This window comes from Anas acuta, chromosome 25, assembly GCF_963932015.1.
Source record: "Anas acuta chromosome 25, bAnaAcu1.1, whole genome shotgun sequence".
NCBI classification, from domain to species: Eukaryota; Metazoa; Chordata; class Aves; order Anseriformes; family Anatidae; genus Anas; species Anas acuta.
Genome location: NC_089003.1, coordinates 6,932,722 through 6,944,321, shown reverse-complemented (window position 1 = coordinate 6,944,321; position 11,600 = coordinate 6,932,722). Strand labels below are relative to the sequence as shown.

At 46.9% G+C, this 11,600-nt stretch overlaps 1 protein-coding gene and 1 long non-coding RNA gene across 2 annotated transcripts in view; one reads left to right on the top strand and one right to left on the bottom strand.

Moving 5' to 3' along the window:
- Positions 1-1,430: 1,430 nt before the first annotated feature.
- Positions 1,431-9,524, bottom strand: LOC137844655 (uncharacterized). Its single transcript, XR_011089983.1, has 3 exons — positions 8,851-9,524; positions 8,292-8,347; positions 1,431-4,646 (listed from the first exon to the last, which is right to left on the bottom strand). It is a non-coding gene; the product is annotated as an uncharacterized lncRNA (long non-coding RNA).
- Positions 9,525-9,616: 92 nt separating this feature from the next.
- The window catches only part of ASIC2 (acid sensing ion channel subunit 2), a 528,892-nt gene continuing 526,908 nt past the window's right edge, over positions 9,617-11,600 (top strand). The window contains exon 1 of the mRNA XM_068661005.1: positions 9,617-10,452. Within this exon, the coding sequence (XP_068517106.1) occupies positions 9,889-10,452 (564 nt within the window). The 5' untranslated portion in view covers positions 9,617-9,888. The remainder of the gene's footprint in view (positions 10,453-11,600) is intronic.

The following is an 11,600-nucleotide window of genomic DNA, read 5'->3' as shown; positions in this document are numbered from 1 at the left end:
ATAGATGTGCTGCCCAGTGCTGAAGCATCACAGAAAGCTCCTCTGAGATTTTTTTCTTTGCAGGCACTACCATCTAGTGCAGTGCACTGGAACTTCATGTTTTCTCCTACGATTTTGTTCTGCAATTGCACTCAGTCACTGGAGCTGGTGGAATACTTGGTGCTTAATAAAGTTGCCACTTCACAAAACTATTTATCCTTCTTAACCATTGCCAACAGTTCCCAAACTGGGCATGATTCCTACAGATTAATATAGTGATATATATAGCTATTTCTATAGTGAGGGTGATGGGACACTCACTGCTGGATTCACTTTTTCTGAAAGAGAATTTGCAAAGTGGTACTGGCTGCTCTAAATGGAAGTGATTTCGTCTTCTGGAGCATGACACAGGCAAGCAGGATAGTAGTGGGCAAGGGTAAGGAAAAGGGAAAATCATCGCCTTGCAAGAGGTTTGTGGGTGAACCACAAACCAAACAAGTAAACGGTGTGGACATTTCTCAAGGACCTTTCTCAAGAGCACCAAATACATTGAGTCAAACCATTCCACCAGGACAGGCCCTTCTTCAGTGCTAGGTACTTTACAAATTTAATCTTAGATATTCTTGATTTTTCTATGATCTGGCTCATTTTTCATAGTAATTGCCATGTAACAGATAACAGTGCAGGCATGGTGGTATAGAAGGCCTTTGCTCCCCAAGCCTCATTGCTGGATAAGCTGCAGGAAGGGATACTGGAAGATGCAGGAAGGGATACTGGAAGATGTCTTTCCTGACAAAGGTCTCAGTGTTGGAGTGGACCATGCCATGTGTGGTGGTTTCACTCCAGTGTTCTGATATCACTCCAGTGTTGTGGAGTTTGTGTTTATTGTGTCTATTGCTGCATAGTACAGAGCAGAGCACTGTGTGGGCTGCTGCAGGGAAAGGTGACTCCATCCCAGACAGACCCAACACACCATGACTTTTACTAAGGACTTTTGGAGCTAATACCTGCAGGGGTTACAGGCTAAGCTGGAGAACTTGCCTTTTCTTTGTGGACCAGACTGTGGAGCAGGGCACTGCCAAATTGCCACCTGTTTGCACTGTCAGTGTCTGGGGCAGCCCTCCATCCCTGATGGCTGCTCACAGTTGAGCAGAAGTTTCAAGCAGTGGAAATAAAATGACATTATTCCAGGCAGAGCTGATTTCATGAAAAATGCATTGTCTTTCTACAGCTTCAACAAAAATTCATTAGCTGCTGCCAGATTTAATTAGAAGCCATCTATTAAGCCATCTATTCTCAAAACTTGGGAAGAACAGGCACGAGAGGGGAGTGAATACAAAAGGATTGAGATGCATCAGGTCTATGGCAGTGAATGAATTAACTGACTTTAACCATTTGCCTGTAAATAAAAATAGTCATGTCTCCTCCTCCTGAATGTGCACTGGAAAGTAATTAAATGGAAATATTAAAATGTCTATTTCTTTCTGATCTGGGTTTAGGAATCATTGCTTTGCTGTGGTTTTGTTTTGAATGTATAATTTTTGTCCCCAAACATGAGGCAAAGCTATTATTTTATTAGAATTTATGATTAAAACTATTAACCTTCCCTAAAAAATAGCGGTAATGTTGAGTTTCACAGAAAGTTACATTCAACAAAAGTGAAATGCTTCTGTTTAATTTAAAGATACTTCAAATATTGTTTGTTTCCTTGTTTTGCTTTGTTTGTTTGTTTGTTTGTTTTCCTGATGCCATTAACCAGGGAAAAGCAATTGCTCCTCCATCTTCTGGAGTGAGCTTTCTGTTCCTCCTATAGAGAGGAGACCAGCAAAGACAGCAGGGCTGGAGCCAGAGGGTAGACAGAGGGGACCAATCACCATGGCATGAAGTTAGCATGGAATGCCAGCAATGGACATCAAGGAGAAAGTAAGTGATGCTGTCTGGTCAGGTCGGTGTAAACTTGCAAAACCTTTTACTGCTGGGTCAGGAAGCCCAGACTGCACAAGTAGATTTATTAATAACTGACACCAGAGGGAGTTGTTTTTCATTTCTTTGGGATGTCTGAAATATCAAGCAGGAAAAGTCAACTGCAGATGGAACAGATCATTTCAATTTAGGTCTTAGGTCCTTCTCCTTTTGGTTTTAATTTGTGATGTTTTCATTTGGTGTTGTAAATTTGGACACAGTATTTGACATGAAAATCTTGCAAAAAATCTTTTGAGCCCAGTCTGCATTTTTCCACATTGAAAATAGGCAAATCTCTGCTTCAGTTTTCCTGAGCCTTTCTTCTCTCTTAAGGTTACGTAGGACCTCAGTGAAACTCCCTGTCTTCCTGCTTCTCCTACTAATGGAGAAAGACAAGCACAGCAAATGTTTGAGCACCTCCTCACTCAGCTCCTGGAGGCCAGAATATGAATGATCTCAATGTGCTCATCAAGGATCCAGCCCTCTCCTGTGCTGCCATATGATGATGCCTACAGGTGATGAACAGGGCAAGTGTATATAATTTTCCTCTACTCCCCAGACACCTACAACATTTCCACTTAGAAGATTCCTGGGATGGTTTCTGTGTAACCATCAGCAGGTCTTTGTACCATGGGCTTCTCCCATGTCCTCCCCAGCCCACACAAAGCCTCATGCAATCTACATGTGTCTCTCTACCAACCTTGGATGAATACCTATGATAATTACTGAGCCAACATGCCTCTCTTGGTGAGCTGGATTACAGCCCCATTTTATGAAAGCTCAAGCTAATTTAAAGTGCTCTACACTAAGATCAGCTTGCCTCGTGGTATGGTAGAACCAGGTATTGGGACTTGTGGCACCCCAAGAAGTATCACAGGTACAAGGATTTTTGCAAGTACTGTACAGAAATGAGTACACTGGAAAGTTGCCTGGCATGACGTCGCTCCACAAGAGCAAAAGGCATATGGTAAGGCCCTCTCCTGTCACATACTGGGCAACATGAAGGGAGTCTGGGCAGCTCCACTGAGCAGTAAAGCCTGTACAGCTCAGTTCTGCAAAGGGAAAACTCTGCTCTATGCAGTTATTGTTGTATCACTTTGCTCTGACTTAAATTATATCCAAAAGGAATACAGAAATTTAATCTATTCTTCCCTTTCAGAAATGACAAAGATTTAGGGTTACACTTGTATTTTCAGTTCAGGAACAGCTCCTCTCTGGCATGGAAATAATCTTGCTGAAGAGTAAATACCATAATCTGGTACAGTCCCTGTCCACAGCTACTTCACAGACTATTGAATAAACATCAACTAAGTCATCCAACACCCCCAAGGAAGGGAAGGGATTAGGCCCCTTCAGCACACCGGGAAGCAAAAACAAATTGATATATGTGCAGGCAGTAGCATAAGACCTGGGAAGCAGACACTGTGAGTAGACTTCTTCTCCCTTTCCTTATCCATCTCTCATTCCATAACAAGATGTTTAATGGTGTCGGGGACTCAGCTAGACATGTAAATTGGTCCCCACAATACATAGAGGTTTGGGGAGTCTTTTTTAAGTCCAGCTGCCCTCCAGAACCCCATAATGAGGACCACCACTGACTTAAGGAAATGGAACAATTTTTGCCAAATGAAGTTGAAACAGGCTTAAAGTAAACCTCCCAAGACTGACATTGTCTTGCATTCATATTGTCCTCCAGTGTATCACCAGAGACCTAACCCAAGCTCCAGAAGCTTCTGGAAAGGCAGAGGCTGAGCGCAATTCATGCCATAATCATGGCACAGCTCCTGGCTCTGCATTGGTTGGGACCAAGCACCACCACCATGCTGCTGGCATTGCCAGTGTCACATCCCAGGGCCACCAGCACCAGTGAGAGGAAGTGGGTGGGAGAGCAGCAGTGAGAATCACACCTCCATTATAACAGCCCTGAGCAGCCTTATTAATTCACTCTAATGATTCAAGCTGGGATTTGCTCTTGATACAAGCAAAAGTTTTCTACCTGCTGGCTGAACAAAGTCAGTTAGGGCTGGGAAATCTTGACATGTCCTTGTGGTGCTCAGCAGGAGCTTGAAGCTGGATCTGAAAGCTGCTCATGACTGTGACATGCCGGGAGCAGAGCCAAGTCCCTCTCTCTCTGCTCAAGTGATTGAAGCTTTTGTATCAACATCAGCTTCTCTGTTCCTCTGACAAGAACACGTCACTAGAGTAAATTGCTCGGATGTTTTGAGTTTCCTGTACAAAGCACTTCCCAAAGCAAATGTTACATCAGCATGGGGGATGTGCTGATATCCTGATGGGGGATATCCCCCTTCAGGACCCTCCGTGGGGGTCTCCTAGTGCATTGCTCTCTCCACTCCCTTTAAATACCCTGGAGATTTTTTTGACCCAACCAGACCGAGGGAACAAATCAGCTCATCCTAAAGCAGATACTTACTAGGGCCTCTGTGGTGTCTGCTGGGAGCTGGGACCCCCAACTCACATCCCAGCTTTGCTCCTTTGGCAACAGGAAAAACAATTGCTTTTTAAATTGATTTTCTTTTTCTTTTTTATTTTCTCAGTTCAGTCACTTGAGGAAAGACAAACAACGTTGCCATAGTAATAAAAAGCTGGGTTCTTAGTTTGTGGGATTCTTTGTCTTAATTATTCTGAATCGTAGTCCTGTGAAAATTGCCTTCTTTGGAGAGTTTGAGTTGGGAGCCATGCCAGCACTGAAGGAGAATTTAAAAATAGAAAAAAGGTGATGAAGATATTTACAGATTTATATTTATTATAATTATATTATAACTATATTATATATTTCAGTGAGTTTTCCTTGCGTATTTCACGTGCCAAAAAGTTAAATGCCTGGTGTTATCCAGACAGAAGCACCTGGAATGGCCCCTAAACTTGAATTATTTCTGAGTAATTCAAGGTGCTTTCATAGGCTTTTCAAGGAACAGGCAGAACCAACACCTACAAGTCAAAACAAAATCATGTAAAGCTTAACAGGGAATGAGTATTTGATTCCAGGGGTCATTTAAAAGGGGAGAAGCCAGAGGAAAATTTTCATACATTGCATTTTTCATTCCCAAAAATCCAAGCACAAGACACAGGCTAGAAGCAGCATTGCCTTCATTTTGTAATGTAAAAACATCTTGGCTTGCTCAGCATCCCTCAGCATGGCAATGGCATGTGAGGATGGAGCTGGAGGCCCAGTAGATAAATATGGCCCCGGAGAGAGCTAATAAATCCAAGTTATTGCAGAGGTGCTTGGAATGTCAGAGCAAGTGGGACAGGCTCTGACTGCTGAAAAACACTGCTTCAAATCCAATATTCCATTTCTGTAATAAAATCTGCAGATGTAATTCAGTTGGTTTGCAAACTCTGGGCTGGTTTGGGCTTGGAGGAAGCCCAGCTCTGTGCACAGGGGAAGCCTCTTCCCCTGTCACCAGTGAGGTCTGGAGGCTGATAGCATTAACAGTGATGAGCTGTTAGGTGCAGGTGCTTTAGCATTTCTGCAGGAGGAGGAGGAAGACATCCCAGAAGGTCATATCTGCATGAGGATACCAGACATGTCTGGTGGAGAAATCTTCCCTCAAAGGAGTTCTTCCACTGGCAAACACTGATTCAACAGCATCTCTGTGAATATGATATTTTTATCAGCATCTTTTTTGGGGCAGTGGTAAAAAAAAAAAAATAAGAATTTTGTTGTCTCTGAACACCTTCCTTTAGAAGGTGTTTGACATATGCAGCCATTTAAATGCTTTTGGTTTTCTTTCAAGGAGAGTTTATATTCTTTTTAATGGCTTTCATTTTATACCCTATTGTAAATCGAAGCCTAATATTTAATACATTGAAACCCAAACAATTTTTTGATTTTTTAATACATAGTAAAAGCTATTTAGTTGAGCCAAAGCTACCTTGGAAGGTATCAGATTTAATTTCAGGGGAAACATCAACATTCCACATTATGTTCTCATTTGGAAAGGAAGACTCATTCAAGTAGCCAAATACTCTCTGCTAAATGGAGCTATGGGTCCCCAGTAGCTTGAAGCTGTTGGCAACAAGCAGTTAGGTGACAAGAGGCTCCAAAACGGTTGGGGTAAAGGCTGAGAAATGAAGTGAGACTTACAGGACTACAGTCATCTTGAGCCAATGAAGATGTGGTGAAAGCAGCTTCCCATGAAGCTGAAACACTGATGGGGACATTTTCCCCTTGCTCGATGCAACCATTCCTGTGCAACCAGGATATCTGGATCTGCAGCTGGGCCAGGGAAGGTGAACTGCTTTGCTGGACTGAAGTGCTCTTTGCTTTTCTTTCTTTCTTTTGTATTTTACCCATCGAGTCCAGAGGGAACCATAAAACCAATTTTTGACAGCAAACTCTGGTGCTTTAGCACCCAGGAGGGGTCTTGCCCAGGGTGTGCTGAACCATGCAGGGGACCAAGGAACCACCTTTTATTTTAAAAACAAGCTATTGATCTGTGTTCAAGACCCCTCCTGGCTTTCCCAATGTAAACCATTCACTTGGGACATGCTTCTAGGAGGGCTCAGGTGCTGCTGGAGTCTCTTCTCCCTCCCCAATAAACCCATTTCCCATGTTTCAGCACTGGCAGCCCTCACGCTGAGCACTGCAGGATGTGCTTGAGACACAAGAGGGCAGGCGCAGGCTGTGCAATGAAACAGGATCAGTCTTTTCTCCCTGTGTCCCTCGGCCACCCTAGTCCTGCCATCCCCTTCCATCACTGCACCCCTACCTCCCTGCTATGTAAGGGGTGAAAAAGGGGCTTTTCTAAGGCTCCTGTCTTCTGGCTCTGCCTATCCCTTGTTTTCAGAACCCGTTTGAAGCAGCAAGATTTTCAAGAAATATTCTGGGGTTGAGCTTGGGCTGTGAGCCTCAACGGATGTAGCACCCTGCCCCAGTTGCCCAAAGGAGGGTAGCACAGGTATCTTTAGCTGGGGTCTGACATCCTGAAGATTTTTGTGGGACCGGCCAGGATGCTTTGTCTTTACATTGCACGCAGAGAGGCCGCTGATATGGTTGGCAAGAGGTGCCAACACCCCAACCATCACTTGCAGCCTGTGCCACACATCCTCACCAGTGTCACCTCACAAAACACAGCCCCAGGCATGACCAGAGCTACCTTCCTCAGCTCTAGGGACACCCTGGCCAACGCCAACTCCTGGGGACAACCAGACCCAGACTGTCAGCAGGGCACCAGGGCCCTGTGGTCCAGCCCCAGCCCCACCAGTGATGCAGAAGAGCCGTGAGTCTGTGCTACAACCATGCAGCACCTCTAGGCACAGTGGTTGTTCCTCCAGACTGCACCCAAAGAACTCTGTGCAGTTAAATAATAAAAGGCAGCACATGGATATACGGTATGAATTACAGACAACAGGATTTTAAAGGCAGTGTGCATGGTAAATAAATGAAAGCATTAATACATCAGGACAAATAACGCAGATGGTAGGAGAAGAGAGAGATTTGTAGCTGGGATGGCAATGCAGGGGGAAGGAAGCCTGTTCCTGACAGGGGATTTTTAGGGGGAAAATGATCTTGTCTCTGCCCTGGAGAGATGGTGAGAGGGAGGGGAGGCAGCTATGGTGCTACAGCCCCTCTGCCCTGAGCTGTCTTACTTCTGGTTCACACCTTGCTTGGATCTGCTCAGTGGTGTCTTCTCCACCCCTCCTGGACAGTACAGGGCAAGATACAGGAGGCTCCTAAGGTTTCAGAGAACCATTATGATGCTCTGAAAGACCTAGCAGTACATTCAGCTCATAGCCACAGAAAGGGCTTTCTGGGTGACTGTTCACAAGTCCTTTGGCATCTCTTTGCCTCAGTTTCCCTGGTGTAAAATGGACAGACCAGCATTGCACTGCATGTGTCAAGTTGTGTAACTCAGCCTGAGAGATGCTCCAACAGGATGCTTTAGGCTGGGAGGTGACAGCTGGGATTTGGCTGCCAGGGCCAGATGTGGTTTTGGTTGTAGCAAAAGCAGAAACTGCCTCATTTTGGTGTTATCTCAAGGTGAAAAGCATCAAGGGAGGACAGGGCAGCTCATGGTAATGTTGGCTGATGTCCCTGAAGGGACTCGGGTGTCCACCGGTGGAGGTAAAGCAGCTGATGGGCCAAATGTTGTAAAATGTGGGGCTCTTTCAGAGTCCACTCTGATGATAACAGGACCAAAACTGGGCTCATTTTACCCTGGATAATCTTTGAGTCTGCCCTTGAGATATCTTCACAGGTGGCTGAGAGCCACTGGGTGTCACACCACAGACTGTGGCAGGTTCTGTCTGTGCTTTCACCCTCTGTTCCCACCTCATCTGAGCTGGTGGCACTTCCTGAGTGCCACCACAGCCCCCGAGATGCTCACCTGCCATACTGCTGGATGCTGTATGGAGAGACAAAGAGTTTTTCTCTTCTGGATCTCTGAAAAAAAAACAGGCAAAAATGCAGCTGTGCACAGAGCAAATGTGGAACGGAACTACCCCAGACCCTGGTCAGCTGCAGGGCTGAACCCTGCTCATTCCTATCTCCTACAGTGTGCAGTAAGGCTGCTATCATGGCTGGAGGCATTGTTGCAGGATTTTGCAGTATCTCTTAGGTAGGAAACTTTTCCCAATTTGCCCCCCCCTCCCTCCCCCCTCAACATCCCTGTTCCTCCAGACCTAACATCTGAACCCATATCTAGGAGCAGCTTCCTGAATGCATCCATCATAACTGCCTTCCAGAGGCAAGAAACAAACAAACAAAAAAATCTGGATGCTGCTGTCTGACTGTCTTCCCAATCCTGAGCTCAGGGTCCACAGGTGCTGCTTGGAACAGCAGCCCTGGTCCTACCAAGATGTGGACACTGATGAACCCACCAGTGGGCAGGAGCCGGGGGGAGTACGATTGCAGTCCCTTGAGCCCTGCCCTCCCCGGGATCTCACCCTGCCGCGGGGCTCCGATTGATGCAGGGCTCCGATTGATGCATGACTCACAGCTCTCACACTTCGCCTGCCAGGAGTCCTGAAGTGCAGGGAACCTCTCCCCTTCCAAATCTGCCCTTTCCATCCTCTTCTGATTTATTTTTCTTTTTCTCTGAGCTGCTGCACAGCAGAGGAGAGGCTTCATGCTATCCACCCTTCTCTGCTCTGCATGTGGATGTGAGAGCATGGAAACGAGCAGCTTTGCCTCCCCTCCCCCCTCCCGCTTTTTTTTTTTTTTTTTTAACCTTTCCCCTCCCTCTCTTTTTCCTCTCTTACTCCTCTTGCATTCTCCCACTGAATTAGCTGCCCAGCTTTCCCTGAGAGAAACACTTGGAAATAACACTGGCAGCAGCACAGGGTGGCTTTCTGGGGAGGAGGCGTATTTCTTGGAGCCCTGCCCAAGCCAGAAGGGTGGGGAGGAAAAAAGATGCTCAAATCCAGCAGCATTGTCAGAGCACGGGAAGAATGGTGCGATTAGTCTGAAAGCCCTGCCTCGCTGCAAGCCATTAGCTCCGGGTAGAGACATCCTTGGGCTTTACGCACTAGTTAACAGGCTTTGAGCTGCCTCTGCTTCTTTTAAGCTCTCCCTCTTGCTTAATCTCATCTCTGCTCGTGTGTGTGTGCGTGTGCATGCGTGCGTGCATGTGTGTGTGGGGGGAGGGGGGGGAGGGAGGACTTTATTTCTATTGGCTCGGCTTTCACTTCCCACCCACATCTCTTCCACATCACCTTGGTGTCTCCCTAAATAAAACCAGCCCTTCTTATCGCACCGAGGAAATCAAGAGATAGAGTTTGAATGGATTTTCGTATAAATATTTATCCCTACAAAGGTACTGCTGAGCTGGTGGGATAAACTCACAGCAGCTGGCCTGAGACTTGTCTCCTCTCTCTCTCTCCCCTAAAAGGGTTTGATTACTTTCCAGAGGGGAGAGGAGGGATACGGATCCCAGTTCCAGCTACAGACTGACCCAAAAAGCAGTGCCAGGATTTCACTAGCTCATGGATCTGAAGGACAGCACCAGCGAGGGCAGCATGGGGAGCATGCAGCCTTCCAGTATCCAGATTTTTGCCAACACCTCCACGCTCCATGGGATCCGTCATGTCTTTGTCTACGGGCCAGTGACCATCCGACGCCTGCTCTGGACCTTGGCCTTTGTGGGCTCACTGGGGCTCCTCCTGCTTGAGAGCTCAGATCGAGTGGCTTTCTACTTCTCCTACCAGCATGTGACCAAAGTGGATGAGGTAATGACTAACAGCCTGGTCTTCCCCGCTGTCACCATCTGTAACCTCAATGAGTTTCGCTTTTCCCGGCTCACCACCAATGACCTGTACCATGCTGGAGAGCTTCTGGCCCTGCTCGATGTAAACCTGCAGATCCCTAACCCTCACCTGGCTGACCCGGCCGTCTTGGCCATCCTTCAAGAAAAGGCCAACTTTAAGCAGTATAAACCAAAAGTTTTCAACATGCAGGAGTTCCTGGCACGGGTTGGCCATGATCTGAAGGATATGATGCTGTACTGCAAATTCAAAGGCCAAGAGTGCAACCATGAGGACTTCAAAACTGTGAGTATGAGCAGATGTTCTGCTTTTCTCTACTCTGGGTGTGTGGATGGTGCTGGTGCAGGACCAGGACAGCTAGGATGTTACTGACCAACCTGCGTCAGCATGGTGCAATGAGCGGATAGTGTCTGTCAGGCTCTGGCATGGCAGAGGAGAATGAGGCAGCCTGTTGAGTTGAAGTTTATTTGCTGGAGTCCTTCCTCTGCTTCTTCCAAGCATGGCATGGGGTGATGTGGGGGCAAGAAAGGGGTCTGCAGCAGGTCCACCATCCATCTTTCAGGAGACACACAGCTCCCAGGGTGCTTGGTGTCAAGCTGGGGCATCAGATGAGTCCTGCTGAGCAACTAAGGGGGCTTGCGAGGTCTCTTGCTATGATCAGTGAATTTTAGCCTGCTGAAGAAAGTAGAGAGGGCTGGAAAGAGGCCAGAGAGACTGGAAGGCATTTGAGGATGGTCTGAGCAACATCCATAAGCCAACTGTATTTCCTTGGGTGTTTGTACCCTTGCTGAAATTGTGGCTTCTGATCTAACTGGAAGGGGAATTTTTCTGCTTGTTCATTGTGGCTGTGGCTCGTAAATCCTAGTTTGCTGCAGTGTGGCCAGCAACCAGGTCCCTTCTTGGTGTTGTTTTAGAAAAAGGGAAAAAAATAAAATAAAGAAGAAAAGAAATCAGGTTCTGCTCTTATGCCAGCCTGCTCTCAGGCTGGCAGGGAGGTGGAAAGTGCTGGGTAGCCTGAGGATCCTGAAAGCAGCAGACGCTGCTCAGCTTATGGCTTCTGGGTGACACCCTGAAAGCAGTGCAGGCTGGCATGGGCATCTCAGCTGGCAGGCATCGTCAGCGTGAAATAGGAAGAAAAAGTAGGTTGCTTGGAAGAAGGGATCCCACCCATGCACTGATGGTTGAGAGAGGGGCTGCAGAAGGGGCTGCTCCCCCCAAACTGGTGTCTTGAATCCTGCCTCAGCAGAGCTGCAGGCATGAGGGATGGGATGAGGCTAAGTTGTACTTTGCTCTTAGCCCAAGCTGGCTGGCTCCTTCTCACTGGTTCTCCCTGGCATGCCCTGGCTGGGGGCTTGGTGACCCTGGAGTCAGCAATGCCGACAGATCTCAGCCCACTGTTTCTCTGGGAGCAATGCTGTTTTTTCTGCTCCATG